Below are 17,529 nucleotides of genomic sequence, written 5' to 3'. Positions count from 1 at the left end.
ATGAATTTATGATCTGCAGGAAAATGTCATATTTTATCACATATTTTTGAACTACTGGAGATGCGTCTCCTCCCAAAGCAAATAAAGGGTAATCCTAAACCATTTGTATGATATTGCTTCTATGGATTTTTGGGGTAGAAGCTGAAAACATCTCTTGCCAAACCTTTAGGTCCAACTTCAAATGGCTGCAATTCATATTGAGTTCTGGTTGTATACAAAAGATACATATTTACAGTTTATGTGGTGCTGTAAATTATAAAACTGTTTCTTCCATTTGTTTTTCTCCTGAAACATATAATGATTTACAATAGCAGAAAGGAAAATGATAATCAAATATATTTTCACTTGAATTCATTTTATTGATAATAATATATGTTGCATTTATAGTTGACTGTTACAGTAAAAAAGGAAGAAAGACATTTGACAACAGTGACATTAACTTTATGTTATCAGTCTTCCCTTATATAATAGGAAATAGTATTACATGTATTCATTTAAAGAAGTAACACTACATACTGTATACTGTATTACTTCTTTTCGTATTACTCCCTGACAATGACCAAGGAGTGTACAGAGAATAATTTGTGCAGTAATTTATCTTAAAGTCAACTAAAATGTAACTGCAGGAAGCAAGTAAACATTATTTAAAAACAGGAAATGCTCTACAACAGTGTGTATTATAAAATGTATTTTCTCTCAACAGTGTGGATCTACAAATAACCATTAATACTGAATAATATGAATGCCTGACTCTCTGACTAAGCCTGAAAACAACATTTTTGCTGAAACACATCAGAACATAACGCTTACATAATGAATACACAAACTTAATTTCATTAAGAAAAAAATGTAAATGTCTTGGGTTGTTTCATCCGGATGTTAAATCCTCTAACAAACATGAACTTACACAAGTTCTAACACTGGTTATAGTGCCATAAATCACTCTGCATCACTCTGGTCAAAAAGACAAAGTCTACAATATTCAATGCTGCCTTTTTGAAAAGCTACTGAGATGCATCATTATATCAATAATCCAACCTATGATAATTGCCTGCAACCATTCAGTCATTAAAATGACAAATATAGTAAAATAAAGTTCTATACAGTTAAACATGTATACATATGTCGAGCGTTTTAGAATACGGTAAATAAGTATTTACCCATATAGTAGCAAAGGTTCAAAGTGCTGTGTATAATCAAAGCTATGCTCACTTAGAAAAAAACAAATAATAAGCACGCAAAGTGAGATAAAAAACATCCACAATAATCCTCATCCTCCTTGTAAAATATAGTATATAACATCAGTTATGTGATTTTAGGAGGTCTGAAAGTGAATCATAAATGATATGTTTAGCGCAGCAGAAGTAAATCATGAACAGCCAAAATATAATACTATAGTAAAGTGTTACAGCATCATCTTAGCGTTTGCAGAAGCAAGCCATCAAACTCTAATGTGTAGCATATATCATGTAACTGAAGCGGTTTTTAATCAGTTTGTAACCTCTCTACTGCTCCGATCGGTCTTATTTCTTTCTTTTTTTCTTTGTTGGAAACAATGTTACATTTTGCTGAGGTTCAAACTATAATTGCAGACACAACATAATTCAATAGCAATAGTTGAAGTCTGCAGGGATAGATTGTTCCAGTATGTCTAGCTGCCATCCGATGGCAGCACTGTGATATTATAGCCAACCACAAATAGATTACAGACACTGTCACGGCCCCACAGACTACTAAATAAAAAAACAGTACAATTACCCAGATATACAGCTTATTTGTGTCCATGGTTGCATTTCATTCCCCTCTGGTCAGAAGTTTTGTCTCCTGGACTTGAGAGAGTGTCTCCTCTTTCTCTTCCTGTGGCACTGCTCTCTCCGCTCTGGCCAGGGGAATCCGCTCTCTGCCGTCCTGTAGGCCTCATCGTACTCATCACTGTCAGAGTCCGCCTCGGCCACGACAAAAACTCGGTCCGGGTAAACGTCTTTCAGCTTGGAAGTGAAGAACGCCTCGAGGCTGCGGCCTGCTTGGGCCACCTCAGAGTCAGGCTGTGGTCAGAGAGAGAAAAGCTATAACACTCCGATCAGTGCTTGTGAAGTACTGACTCATGATTATAATGTTTATCATTCAGACAAACTGTAAAGTGAGTAAATACATATAGGACATCCATTTCTAACTTACATAATTGAACTTTGCACAGTTGCGGAACATGAGATAGACATCAGCAACAAACTGTTCTGGTGAGTTATAATGATGAGTATTCCTCTTGTTGAGTTTGGCTCTGATCACAGACAGGTCCATGGGCCTCTTGATGATCTGGTAGTAATGACGAGCCTGCATGAAAAAGCAGACATTTGAGACTGTTTTAAATCACAGACACTTTAGTTCCCTGCCTTCAAAATGTATCAAATAAATGCTCCATAGATTGCATTATGTATATGCTATGACAAATGGGACACTATATTTGTAGATCTAAACCAGGTATCCTAGTTCCTCCAATGAATTCAATATGCTGACATAATGGCAATACACATATGAACCATTGGCCTGATGGTGTCTTTCATTAACTGCAGTTGCTTTTGAACCACCCTGAACCATTGCTATCAATATTAAAGGTACCCTGGAGTTATCAACCACTAGCAGTGCTATTGTGCAATGTTTGTATGAGTGGGATCCCTCTGTTTGTATCACTCAGGATACAAGAATGCACATTCAAGCAAACATTTAATGTTTTGAAAATCAGCTTTGCAAATGTTTAGTGGGGAAGCAGATACATTCATGAGTTTGTCAGGCCTCAAGGAAACACTCAATGCGATTTTGTGAGAAAAACTTATGTGAACATAACTTTACTGTTACAAATAACTCTTAAGGGTATCTTTAAGTCGCCTAAACCCTGACAGATATACCAGCAAAGTGTGTTTATGTTTGCCGAAACAATAAGGAAAACTCCTCATGATGCTGCTATGTTCTTGTGAGAGTTATAACAAATAAATGAGATTATTAAAATGATTTAGCCTTTTCTGTAACTGATCTGTAATTAAACGGGTGATTACTCACAAGTGGACTGACGGGCTCATGGAAGGGAGCGCTCAGGACGTTACTGAGGATCAGAAGGGTCAGCCGCTCACATTTCTACAGTTGAGCAAACATAAAGGAAAATCATTCTGAATGAAGACAAACACAATCAGAGAGCATTGTTACAAATACTTAATAAATGACCTACTCTCTGGTCACATGCAGGCGGTCCATGTGCTGATGTGTGTTCTGCAGATGTTCTCTCATTCTCACAGTCATACTCAACCTCAGGCGTTACCACGTCCCTGCAGAGGCTGCACACCCAGTCACCTCTGAACAGGAAAAGAAAGGTTAACGAAAGAGGTTCAAACAAAAGGTTTAAGAAGAGCTGAGAAAATAATGTTGAATGTGCTGGATCAATTCCAGGTTAAATTATAAGAAGCTTACGAGGGGAAGCTTAGTAGAGATGGGATGTGGCAAGACAGATGAAAAACCTTTGGACAGCGGTCACAGCACAGCAGATCCCCTCCAATCAGACACACAGCACAGAAGTCCTCGCTCTCCATCTCGGCATTGTCGAGGTCAGACTGGACTTCCTCGGAGCATCCCTGATCGTCAGCGTTTGCCATCAGAAGTGTCCTCTGAGCAGATCCAATGTGGGCGTCCTCTTCCAGGTCAGAGCGGAGCGGCTGGGGGTCGTCGGTTGTTAGCTCAGGTTCAGACTCTACGTCGAGCTCAGACTCCACCGAGCCCTGAGAGTCTACAGGCTGATCGGACACAGCCTCAGAGTCAGTCTCTGCCTGAGAACTGTGATCATAGTCAGGCTGGACGTCTGACTCTATTCCAGGATCCCCATCCAGCTCTTGGCCATCCTCTGATCCTGCTGCTGGATCTGATTCTGGGTCTGCCTCATACTCAAGACTTGGCTCTGAATCCCCTGTGATATCATTCTCATCACAGAGCCCAATCTCTCCTGCTGATTTCTCCTCAGCCAGATATTCAAGTTCAGCCTCAGATGAAGACTCTGCATTTGAATCCGGTGTTGCATCTGAGTTTAGCTGTTTGGCTGGATCAGCCCTGGAAATGACTGCGTCCTCTGAAGCTGATCTCGGATCAGATTCAGAGTCCAGGTCCAATGAAGAGTATATCTGTGGCACATATTTAGGGTCAACAGACGGAGGCGTGGATACTTTACGACAGCTGATTCTAACTCGGCTGTCAAACTCACTGGTGGTCAAGTGTGTGGTAGACTGATTACGCTGTGCATATGGTGATGCTGTAATGGAGTGAGGGGTCCTGGTGGTCTCAGAGCCTCCAGATATCCCCTATGTTTACAAACACAGAAGAGAAGCGAAAAAGTCTTACATGCTTGAATCATAATTTGTTAAATAGATTTGAAGAATAAAAACATGCATACTTTTAAGAGAATTTTAACCATCATCTCTAGTGATTTCTATTTCTTAGAGAAGTAGCCATTGTTCCAAAACAATATCAAACATATATAAAGGTACGAAACATTAAGGTAAGCAATATTTTTTAATACCTTACTGAAGTCATAACCTAAGTTAAATGTTCTCAAAAAAACGGTCATACAAGAAATACTGCTTAACTTTCGACCACTTCTGTTGGTATCCAAAAGGTATTGAGACTAAACCATATACATGACAAGCTGAATATCTAAAATAACTTAGAAACACATTTTGGCATTGGATGTCCTTTGAATTTGAAGAAAACAAATGTTTATCATATAAAAACATAATGACCACCTAAAGAAAGCCGTATAAATTCAATTCATTTTAAATGACATTACTTTCTTTAAACATTCTAGTGTATTTATTTAAATAATACATACTTCAGGTGTTGCATCTTGCCAGTTTCTCAGAGTCTCACTCTTCTCCGTGCGGCTGGTAGGTAAGGGGTCGCTCTGCCGTCGTCCATGTGGGGGGAGTTGAGACACAAGTATTTTGAGACGCTCGAGGCAAACCACTGGGACCCTGGGCTTTCCTGAGTCCTTCTGAACGTCTCTGTTGACAAGTAAAGAAAAAATGATTAAAACCTTGGTTTCATAATATAAGGACAGGCGTTTGACTAGACAACTATAGCACACCTGTTTTGGTCGTTTCTTGTCGCCCTGCTTTTCTCTTTGGCCTCATAATCAATCTCTTCATCGACACATGTAAAGGAATGATCTAGAAAAGAGAAGGGTGATGAGCATGCATTTACAAACTTTGCACTTTATTTTTATGATATGATATGAGAAATAATTGTATGCTAAGTATTTATGCAAGTAGTATTTAGCAGCACCTGGCTCTGTCTTATAGGACAGAGGAGAGCGGTGTCCTCTGGAGGGCGCTGTGTGAGGCGAGGTTTCCTTCACAACACAAAGCACCCCATCTGAAGCTCTCCTCTGCCTGGGGTCCATACTGACATACTTAGAACAAAACAAACATTATGTAAAACATATTAGTATATTTAACCTTATTAGTATATGTTTCTTTTATTATGATGCTCATATTTGTCCAAACAAACACTTGCTCCAGAATTGTTTGGATATTTCAAATAGTGATATTGTCAAAATTGGTTGGAAAAACTGGCTACTACTGTACATGATTTCCTAAACTAACATGGGTTTGGATGATCATATCTTGAGCGGTAGCGGTAGCTTAAGATATGACTACCCTTAAGCCAGGGTACAAAGTGAATTATTTTTCCTCATTAGAGAAAGTATCAATGTTGTAACATGGGTTATCCTTGATCTCTGTCTCACACTTCACACAAGCTCTTGAAAAGTCTCTGCATTTTTGGAAAGTGTGGGGACCTCATTTAAAAAAGTAAAATAAAAACATGACATTCCATAAAGATGAATTAAATGGTCAAGAAGATAATCAGCAAAATAATAGTTTGGCCCCTAAATCAGAGTAACATTTTAATGTTTCAGTGAAACTGTTTATGACAAGAGAAAGCTTGTTATTGCTAATCCTTTGCAAAGCCAGATCTTACACGTACAGAAGCCACATCAGTGATCACCTTTATTATATATCAAGGCTGAGCTGCATTTCCTCCTCATGTGTGCTTGTATTCTGCTGCAGGGTTACCTTAGTTGCAGTTCCTGGCTGTAGTCTGTGAGTGCATCCTGTGGGCCTTTCAGAGTGAGGGCTGGTAGACGGGGCTGCCAGTTCTGCAGGGATGCTCTGGGAGCGTCTTTCCCTCCTTGTGCACCCTAAAGAAGGGCTGAGTCTGCTGCTCTGCACATCAGATAAACACTCATGGGCTGTCAGCGACACCTCCAGGGATGTGGAGCTCTGTCAAAAACACAAACAGGCAAAACTGAGCAGGTTTCCAATCCGCATCACATGCACAGATGCCCCTGTTTATGCCTTTAACAACAGACAGGAGAGAAAAGGAGTGGGATGTGTGCAGTGAAAAAAAAACCTGAGTGTCACACAAGCACACACACAACCAGACACTGAATGAAACATCATTAATCGCCTATTTATTCTCAGACTAATTCTAAGCAACTAACAAGCGCAGAGCTGCATATATTACAGTTATACAGGCAATGAAAGGTTTGGTTACAACACCAATTATGATATGTAAATTCACTATCAGGTGTGCAGTGCGGGCATTTTATTAAAACAAAACCAGCTTTCTACCACTCTTTCCTTTTCTTCTATTACAATTTAACTAAAGCAAATGTCCGTAAAAGCTTCTTCAAACATCTCAAGCGTGCAGGAGGGCTGACAAATCATTAAACACTAGGTTTTTTTTTTTTAAAACCTCCCTCCTTCCTCTTTGTTTTTTCTCTTGCTAGTGAACCATCATAAATATTCAAGCCAGGCTGACACCAGGCATGTGCTGCTTAGTATCATGGGATTAAAACACTTACCTGATCCATGCCCCTTGGGAGAGGTTTGCAGGGTTAGACTGTGGGGGAGAATAGACTATAATCCTTCTCTCTGGAACGATGAAGGGGTGTAGGAATTTATCTCAGAGTGCTAAACAGAACTGAAATCAAACAGGCAGCTCCCTCTATTCCCTTAGCGTCTCATTAATGACAGGTTAAGCACATAAATGGCTGCGCCCAAGTGGTTTTATGTCCTTTTCTGAAGTTGTATGACTTGAAAATGAAAAAAGGATACATCTTTGTGTTGGAAAACATGCACCTAGAGAGTTTTTGGGGGGGGGTAATTACATGGCTACTCAAACCTCTGGCATCAAGTGTGTTTATGATGAACAGTGCTCTCCTGGTTTTGGGCATTGCTTTGAACAGCACAGCTTTAAATGTCAAAGCCGCTCTTTGTTTTCCCTTCATCCTCCTTCATAAAAGCAGGAGCACATTTCTGTTGCACCATCTGTTTTCAGGCTAGCTGTCAACAGTGGGAAGTGATCATTCTGGCATTAAAATAAAGCGCTCCTTTGGTGTCAGTCTTTTACAGATATTAATTAAAACTGATTACCGCCTCAAATTCAACACTCCCTCAAACTTGGATATTGCAGAAATGTATAATAACAGCTTCCCATATGTATATCATTTTACCACTGGCGTTTGATTAGACGTCACTACGTTAAGCTTTTTTAGAATTAGACTTTGTTGTCTTTGTTCTTTTTGTTTGACCTATTTCCCATTAAACACAGATGTTTGATCGCTTGCTCAGGGAAACTGATACATTGTGGTTTTTGAAAGGTGTGAACAAACAGTGTTGGCTTCAAATTAGTTTGAGGCTGTACCACGTGTGAAACAATAATCTGAAGACTGAGGTACACATAATCGTAGTGTTAATGTTTACCACAAACAAATACGCCTCATTTACAAATGAGAATCACAACTATGTCGCTTTACTAACACTAAAACTATATAAAAGTGATTTTAGAAGAACAATGAATAAGCAAAAGTGGATATGTAAAATGCTTTACAGGCTGCACTTTCCTGAAAAGTTATCCCCTATCCTTCATGACAGCTAATTTGAGCTATAACAAATATATGTGTTTATTTACTCTGTCATTTGTGTTTGTGGCATATCAAAGTTTTTGATAAAGGTTGCCTTATGTATTTTGCATCGTTTGATTTATAGCAGCTATTGCATGGACTTTGTGTCGTGACTAAATGTAAACTGCTATTTCTATTTTTACGAAATAGCAAAAGCTAATGATTTAGTTTCCAGCAAAGTTAACTGGTTTTAGTGTACATGTTTGTGCCAAATGTATTAAACATTTTAATGATGTTGTGTTTATGCTTAACAAACAAAGATATTGCAATATCCGGTATAAGTAGGTGTCTATTATTAACTTTATCTCTCACCCTGCCATCTCTTTGGTCTCTGAGTCTCAGTGCTGGTCTGTTTCTCTGCAGCTCTCTCCTCAGCTCTGGAGGACCAAGGAGCTGCTGTTGGACCGGACTCTGCCCCCTCCTGTCCTGCTGAACCTCCACACCCAGCAGCTCCCTGCTCTCAACTGCTGCCGTTTGTCCACCAGCCTCCTCCACTCTGCGTCTCCCCTTCCAGTCTTCTTCAGTCAACAGGTCTCTGTCCACGCCTGTGTGGCTGAGATCCTGCTGCAGAGTGCTGGTGGACAGCTTCCTCTGATGTTGGCCTGGCCCGCTGCGCTCTGCACTCGGCTGAGTCTGGCTGTCTAGAAGAACTTCTCTCTGGTGCTGGCGGTAGAGATACGATTTATTTTGAGACTGGAGCTGTGAGGCGACAGCTTGTGGCTGGGATGTAGATCCTCGACTGCAGTTGATAGGTCCTGTGATCCGGACAGGTGAAGATGCAGGAGGACAATGTGAGACACTCTCTCGGTCCCAGCACTTCTGGAGCTGCTGGCTCTGGTGCAAGGAGGCAGAGATAAGAGCAGGCTGAACACAGCTGGATCTATAAAGCGTGGCTTCCAGCTGGCTTTTTTCCAGGCTGGACATATCAGGCTGAGAGGGAACGCCGTGCAGGCAACACATTTGGGTCTCGCAGCAGCTCTGGTACCCGCAGCCCGGCTCTCGTCCTCTGTGACACACGGACGGCAGAGACAGGCAGGGGATGGGCTGAGGCCGGAGAATACTGGAGCAGGCCAAGCCCTGAGGATACGTGCAGTTTCCCCCTTCAACAGTCAGCTGGCCTGCAGAGCAACATTAACAACTCTGTTTAAAAGAATGTAATACATCATGCAATTATTACATGATTAATAACACACTTTTTAAACATTGAAACAGAAAATAATTTGTTCCAACTATGAGAATAACGATGGTAACTATGTACACTTTTTTTTAAAGATATAACAGATATAGTTACATTGAAAACAAATTTTAAAAAATGAACACATTTGCTTGCATTTTTCAAAAACCTTATGCAAATTCGCTTAATCCTAAAAAATATGATATTCTCATATAGATGATTTATTATATTAAGTTTAACAGTAATAAAATAGCTAAATATAACCATTTCGCTTTAATAACATTCCTTTTACCTAATGAGGAAATCTGCTTAGTCCAGTAACTAGCATCCCAGTTGAATTTGATCTTAACAGGACTCCCAGAGTCTGAGTGGAGTGACGAGTCAAGAAGTTGCTGCATCTGGAGAGAAATCTAAAAGAAGAATATGTGTTTTATAAACCCAGCTGCTTTACAGAGTGAAAAGTAAAGGGAGTATCAAAATAAACCTCCATATACTGCTGAAAGGAAAGCTGCTGGAGATCGAATCCCACACTAAGCTTAAGATTACTAAAGTTTAAAAAAAAGCATCCCCTTTGAACTATTAGAGTATGAGGTTTATTTGGAATACTCTTTTAAGTAACACATATTACATGAAACTTACAAAAAAAAGTCAAAATTAAGACCAAGATGTCCTGACTTGAAAGTATTTGGCTAAACCCTCCCTGCATGTCTCAATGTTTCAAGTTCATAAAACCTGCTTTTTCATTATTTTATTTGTGGTTTTTCAAGTCTCAGCAGATGCAACTTTAAAAATGTTCTCAGCTTACTGTGACAAAGCTCCTCTAGAAACCCAGGGGACATTGTACGGCTGTTCTCACTAGCTGAGTAGTGCCTTGTAAACTTTACATCTATAACATTTAGAAATGAAAAAGAAGCAATAGAGATTAAGTATTCCTTCCTCATAGGAACATATGTGAATAGGACAGTGACCGTCTGCTGCTTGCCCTGTCAACGTACCAGAGCCCTGCTGAAGAGCACCGGGCCTCTGCAGTGGTGGGTCGTAGCCCAGGTGATGAACTTCTGAACATGGTCCAGCTGGCCACATATCTCTATTGCCCCCTGCAGCTGGTCCTCCAGACGCTGCTGGAAGTCCTCAGAGATTTTCTGCAAAGAAAAACGCATGAAAAAGCATCCAGTAATTACTGGTACACAGAGAGTCAACTGCTGGACTGTGGGGGAAATCAATGGCCCTTCTTTTCTTTTAGACAGATGCAGTTCCTGAGATGTGAGTTTAAGTAGCTTTGACAGATTATTATGGGTTCTTGTTTGCTTGCTTTCAGGACTGATTACATCACGGCGGTTACTGATTCTTTGCATGTAGATTCATGGCTGGCTGAACGATGAGAAGGAAAGAAAAAGAAAGTAATTACCTCCAGTTGCTCTATTAATAGGTTGGCTCGTTTGTTAAGCTCGTTCATCATTATCATCTTTGCCATTTTAATCTGGTTCTCTGCCTTCCTGTGTGCAATCTTTACTCCATGAAGTCTGGAAAGACAGAAAGGCGAAAAATAAATCCCAAAAGCAGAACAGAGCAGCATTGCAGACGGTAATTTATGCATTAGATCGTTATATTTCACACTGTTAAATTATTGAGCATGTCTGGCAGAAGTTGCTAAGAAATGGGACGCTGATTGTAGAGTTCAAACCAACCTGTCCTCTATCTGCTTAGCATTGTTCTCCACCGCAGACCTCCTCTCATCCACCTGCACCACCAGGCTTTCAAACAACCACTGCTGGTCCTGGAGGGCCTTCCCGATCTGCACCACCCTGAACACAGATCACAGCATCAACCACACAGAAACACAACTAATTTATTCTCTGGACAGGAAGAACACAAAGGTTTCCCTTGGGGACAAGACATTATTCAGGTGACCTCAAAAGGCAGATACAGTACTGTAACATCACAGAAAACTAAAGCGTATGAATACTTAATATGTATTAGGCGAGCCAAGGGTAGTGTATGCAGATACAGACGATGAAAGTGACACGGCAGTTGAAGTTGCGCGGGGACGTTTTTAACCTGCGGTTAGCCCTTCTCTGCAGTGCCCTTGTGCTGTGTGTCTGAGGACTGACCTGTGGTTTTTGTGGGAGGACAGGTGACAGCTGCTACAGCACAGAAGGTCACATGACTCACAAAACAGCTCCAAGGGCTCCTGTCTGTGAGAGTGGCACATGAGGAGGGAACAAGGATACGACCCTGGGCCTAAAACACAGACGGAGGGAGGGAGGGAGGGAAGAGAGAGGAGAGAGGAGTGAGCATTAGCAACAGACAGCAAGCAAAACACACAAACAGCCAGAGGACGCTCGGGACAAAGACAAACACTAACTAGTTTAATAAGTTAAAAGTGATCAAATGTATATATTATCACAATGTCTAGTGAAATAAAATCAGTAATTTTTTGGGTGTGGTTTGGCTAATTGAAAGAATTTGAATATGTGTTTTTTATCATTAGATCATTGCAGAGAATGTTGGCATGCATTGTTGGGGATGTATATAAGTATAATTATTGTATATAATAAAGTTTTAGTTGCATATTTTTTCAAACGATCACAATAAGAAATCAGTTAGTCTCTCAATACACTTCTTGTCTTTACATTCATGTAGCTTTTCAAAGTATAAGCAGTCTGTGACTATTTACAATGGTGCTACAAGTGGGACAGGGGGCTAACAACTAAACTGTGATGAGTTATATTGGCATGCATCATTAGAACTACTGTAACTCTGCAAGTTAATGCAAAAATACAAGTGCAGGAAATAGGTTGCAAGTTGAGGTTGTAATGAGACTTTGATAAAGATGTATGAGATGTAAGTGAAACAATTTTGAATGCTGTCCAATGCCTTTGATGCACCAACTACACATACTAATGCACACCTCAGAAGTATCTCTCACACATTTCTAAATAGGTCACTGTAGAAGGTGCAGAACATCTATCTAACAATAGATGGATACGGCTAATGAACACTCGCCCTGCTGCTCTACGCTGATCGCCTCACCTCATCCAACCCCCCTGCCTGCACATTATCACACCTCCATGTGGTGAAGAGCTGAGCATCACCCTGTGTGCATCAACCTTATCTCACTGACCACATCCTGTCTGTCAGCGCGCTCACACGGCTCTTTCTCACAAGTACACAAATCAAACAGTAACATCCCCACATCACAATAAAGTCCAGAACTTAGTCTTTATCGTTTGACAACTTGAGCGACATACACTTGCAAAAGCAGCTGGCAACAAAGCTGCCAGCCATACTTGAGGGTCTTTAAATAGCAACACTAATATTAGCAAAAATAAAATCATGCAGGCAGCTTAGAATCCGGGCCACGTGTTGAAGAGAGGTTTTAATAAAACGCAGAGATCTCCAGGAACTTTTATCAACCATCATCACTCTCATGCATTATTCATCGCCATGGTTCCTACTGAGACATGATTAACAAACAAACAAAGCCCCAGAGGGAAAACAAAGAAGCAAAAACAAGCTTTGTGTTGACATAGAGCCCAATTGATAATCTGTCATACTGGGCGGGAAATGGAGGGGACAAATTGTTCAAATATGGAAAATATCTTGCCTTGTCCAGTCGGAGACAGGGAGCTGGAGCCTCTCTGGTGCAGGTCAGAGCACGGGGGGGGCACCGGGCCTATGCTGCTGGTGCATGTCTGTGTACTGGGAAGTGGTGGGGGCTCTCTGATGCTGATGCACATCTGTGCACTGGTAACACAACCACTTGTTGCAGAGTGTACACAGGCTGTGTGCAAGAGTCGGCACTGAGCACTCTGAGCAGCTCTGAAACACACACACATACAAACATGTACAGTGAACACACACTGTGTCTGTGCCACACAAAGAGGCACATGTGATAGAAAGACAAGGTTGCATATGTCAGAAACATTTGTGTTGCCACTTTGTGCTAAATCACACTTCAAAGAGTTGTCATCTGTTCTCACGCTTGCAAATGCCTCAGAAAGTGTCAGAAGAAGAAGATCAACAGTTACAGCATTATTTGTGTCAGGCAAAATCAGTAAAACACTGATTTAATGTTCCAAACCTCAGCATTTAAACATTATGATGTATTGAAGAATCTGTTAAATAAAATAGTATGGCAGCTTTCTACAGAAACCCAGTAAGATGATGTACAGTGCAGCTATTTTTACCTTAATAATACCTCATTGATCCCTGTGGGGAAATTCATTCTCTGCAGATGACCCTTCCTACTAATTTAAGAGCAGCCTTGGGACTTAATCCAGTTTTAAAAACCTGTATTCTCTTCCAGGTATTCCTAACATCTGACCTATCTGTTAGGCGGAGAGAGCAACATAAACATAGGAAGCATGCCAAGTCTGCACAGAAAGGCCCAAAATGCCCTAAGGGGCTTCAATCTCAAGATCAACAGTGAACATTTAGAAACTGCAACACAAAAATAAACATCTATATCTGTGTCAAAATCCAGATAGAAAACAATGCAGAAACAAACCTTACCTTCTCCATTGTAGTGCTTTAAGAGTGGATCCGTTGATTTCTCAGCTGCAGGGAGAGTAGAGCGATCAGCCTGACGCCTCAGCAGCAGAAACACTGAGGCTTCTACCTGAGGCAGGAAGCAGCGCGCACCGAGAGGCAGCCCCAGAGGAGACGGCTTACATGACAGCCGCACTGTGCTCTCTCCTCCCCCAGTTCATCCAAGTGTAGGACCCCCTCACTGCAGCGGAGGACAGGAGTGTCACATTCAAATCCATCCCCCCGATTGCTGGTGCAGCCACCGAAAAAAGAGAGAAAATCTAATCCGTTTCCTTAAATAAGCCTGTGCATAATAATTGGGAATTAGGGAGATAAGATAATTATTTTTTTGTAGGGCAAAATATACCCGGAAGCTTTTTCCAAAACTGTGGAAGGAAGAACAAATGACCTACAGTGAGACAAGGAGGGGTAAAGTGTACCATAAGCAACTTTTAGTTCTCTGGAGCAGGCAGTGTGAGGTAGGATAAGGCGATGTTAGGCTCAGGTTGTGACGGGATATGTCGCACTGGGCTAGAATGGGACGGCTGTGGCCTTCTTCCCTTAATCAGCACAAGGAGGGGGCAGGTCCCAGTGGAGCTGCAGCTACGCAATAACGTAGCACACAGAAACCGGGTCAGGCTCTGATAAGCTCCAGATGGGACTAGGGTACACTCCTGCAATTACCTCTAACACTGTGAAATCAATTAAGATTTTAACTCAGCATGTCAGAGAAAATGAAGCACACACTGTAAGAAGAAAGAAAAGCAGCCAACTGTAGACAATGAGTGAAGAATATTTGACAACAAAGGGATAATACTCAATGCATCTGCAAAAGAAACATGGCAATATGAGAGCTGGGAAACAGAATGCATTTGAAATTTCAAACAAACACTCGCCATCAAGTTTAGCCCATTATAAAACCGCTGTGATATGTAAAACTGTGAGCTAGTCTGCCTAACAACAGCCCCTGCAGCCTGACCTACAAATCTGACAACTTTCTCATCCTTGGGTGTTTCAGTGGGGAGCTCATAAAAATCCCATTCCCCATTGTGTGCTCAAAGACCCAATTTGAAACACAATTAGTCAGTCGTCGTACACCCTGCCTTTCTTTGACACAGCTGCATAGCCTTCTCCGAGTGTGCTGTGGCTTTCACTGAACCTTCAGAGCATTCATCTTTAAAACTGAAACCTCCTGCCCTCTCTCCCTGCCCTGCTAAGTGAAGCTGGGACTAGATACGCACGCTATCTCAAGAGATGTCACAATAATAGAAACCTGCACAGTGATCTCTCCCTTGAAAGCACCACCTATGTAACATTTATTAACACTGGAGAGATGAGATCACAAAGAAAGCAGGATTATCTACAACCACTCTTAAGCTATATTCCATTCAACTATTTCTGTCTTCAAATAACTTTCTCTCTGTTCTTCAAAGAAATCCACCAAAAGGAGAAAAGCGACTCCACATAAAATGCAAATAGATTCTTAAGAAATCACAACTATATCAAAAATACCCAAACGATTTCAATATTTTTGATAAACCCTTCTGGAGTTACTGTATATAAACTCTTTGTACAAGCATATACACACCTTGTATAGTTGATCTTGTCACAATAAGTGCGTCATGCGCTTCACATTTTTACTTTCTCTTTGCTGTGACACCTCATCGTTATGCATAAAGTTATATCTTGTTTAAAAACTCCCTTAAAAATAACCCTTAATATTTATTTTCAAATGCCTTTAATACATGTTTGACCACCTGGGGGTCGATGGAACGAAAGCTCTAACATATTATGTCTGTGTAAAGTTGTTGACTTAGAAGCAAAAGTTGGTGGTTGACACAACAACTTGGACACCACAGATAGAATAACTGATTATGCTGACAAGTACTGTAGTTAACATTACTGTAGAAATGGGAAATATTTCTCTGTTGTTCTGTCCCTTTCAAATGAAATGTAGTCATGTAATTCATTAATAATTATTAATTATAAAAAAAATATGTTGATTAATACAGCTTTAGGTTAAATGTTGAATGTATAAGTTACTGTACATGCTAAATTGTTTATCAAAATAGTAGACAAAATCAAAAAAAATGTTATTGAAATTTGTAATCTAGACAACAATGTGCAATATTCAGGAAAAACAATATTGTGTAGCCCCTTGCTGTAATCTCTGTTAAAACAGTGAGCACTCAGTAGCATTTTTGGGGTAGACTAAAACAAATTGTATACAGTATTTCTAAAATCCTTGTTATGGCCAGGTACAGTACAGCCATAATGTATGCTAGTGTCTTAGTGAAGTCAAGTAAATGTTTTCTAATGAATATTAAGTTGGAAGAGGAAACACTTGGTTTACATTATGTACTTTAATTCCTCTGTGAAATCAAACGGGAGCTTTAACTTCTCAATAAACATAAAAAACAACCTACATAATTCTTATTTGTTGCAACTATAGAGTTTGTAAAAATCAATGTAAAACAACACATCCCTGTTTGAACGTTACAATGAAGTCATGAAAATCCTACCGATAAGAAAAAGTATGCCACCATAGTTTGGTGATGTATTCCTCACGCCACGGTACACAGCGGTGGGAGTTTGGGGTTTTCCTTATGGCACGTGTGGCTGTTCCATCTGCTCATGTAAGTGTCTGACAGCACTTTACTAACGCGTCAACAAGCCTGCCAGTCAAACTGCAGAGCATCTGCCCCATAGACTGTATGAAGGTCTGCCTCCACATCCTCAGCCTGCCTCTGCATTAGCATCATCACCTCCAGCAGCAGCACTGAGCGGCATTTTATTTTTTAGAAAGTGCGCATGAGAATACGTTTTTTACGCCCTCATCATGGCATCATGGAGCACCACACCAAAACAAAAGGACACCGACCCCGCAAACACAAAGTCAGCACACCGATAGTTTGTTGTAACAGAGCCTCCAGAAACTGTTTCTGTGTACAAATGTGAAGTGAAATGCGAAGTGCGCTGCTCGTGCCAAGCATCCTGTCAGGTAAACATCAGTGTGAGCGCGTGCGAGGATGAGACTGTCTGCTGCTAACTTCTGTCGTCCTGTCAGTCACGTCAGGTGTGCTGCCTGCAGTGTGTGTCCGTCCTAATCTCGAGTGTTTGTTTTGTTTTTTGTTACCTTGACCCGTGCATCTCCGAGTGTCGCTCCCCCCATCGGATGTCGCTCTTTAGACCGGCCAAATGTTTAGAGACAACCAAGTCTCGCAGTTAATCGTGAGATTTTATATTCGTTCTCACGCAATTCTTCTGACGTTTCTCAAAGCTGTAGTGTGACACTTTCAATTGTAACCGCACAGTTGCAACGTGATGGAAAAAATATTCACATCATATCATAATCACATCTTATCAAAGTCAAAATAACAGTAGGCTTAACAAAATGTGAAAATTATCTATTATAAGCAGAGGATAAATGTTATTAAGAACATGTATTTTGTTATTTTACTACTTTCAATTGAACTTAGTACTTTTATTTCACAAAATCAATGTCAGATATTTTTAATAATGTAAGCCACTACATGTAGCCTATCTGAACATGGTATTTCTACTCTGGCTTAAATAAAATAACTGAGTTTTCTTTTACATAGAGTCAGTCGGTGGATGAAAATAAACAATATCCCTGATTTAAAGTAGAAAGTACAACCATGTGAATATATTCTCATAAAAAAAACATTAAAATCCTTTCTTAATTATGGGCATAATATAGCAGTGGAAAAATAAACACAAGTAACAGTACTCCATCTGCATTATAGTCCTCTTAATGGTATCAAATCACTGATGCACGTTTGTTTTGTATGTATATTCTCAATAT

The 17,529-nt window shown here is 40.4% G+C and overlaps 1 protein-coding gene across 1 annotated transcript; it reads right to left on the bottom strand.

Moving 5' to 3' along the window:
• Positions 1-334: 334 nt before the first annotated feature.
• Positions 335-16,941, bottom strand: trim66 (tripartite motif containing 66). Its single transcript, XM_034116126.1, is given in 19 exon segments — positions 335-2,045; positions 2,179-2,331; positions 3,055-3,129; positions 3,221-3,344; positions 3,460-4,337; positions 4,865-5,036; positions 5,120-5,201; positions 5,317-5,443; positions 6,108-6,314; positions 8,312-9,117; positions 9,466-9,583; positions 10,169-10,315; positions 10,582-10,696; positions 10,862-10,978; positions 11,285-11,414; positions 12,781-12,838; positions 12,840-12,995; positions 13,689-13,953; positions 16,840-16,941. Coding segments are annotated over 18 exon segments (3,711 nt in total). The 5' UTR covers positions 13,698-13,953; positions 16,840-16,941; the 3' UTR covers positions 335-1,808.
• Positions 16,942-17,529: the final 588 nt, after the last annotated feature.

This window comes from Trematomus bernacchii, unplaced genomic scaffold, assembly GCF_902827165.1.
Source record: "Trematomus bernacchii unplaced genomic scaffold, fTreBer1.1, whole genome shotgun sequence".
Classification (NCBI taxonomy): domain Eukaryota; kingdom Metazoa; phylum Chordata; class Actinopteri; order Perciformes; family Nototheniidae; genus Trematomus; species Trematomus bernacchii.
This window is presented reverse-complemented; position numbering and strand designations above follow the sequence as displayed.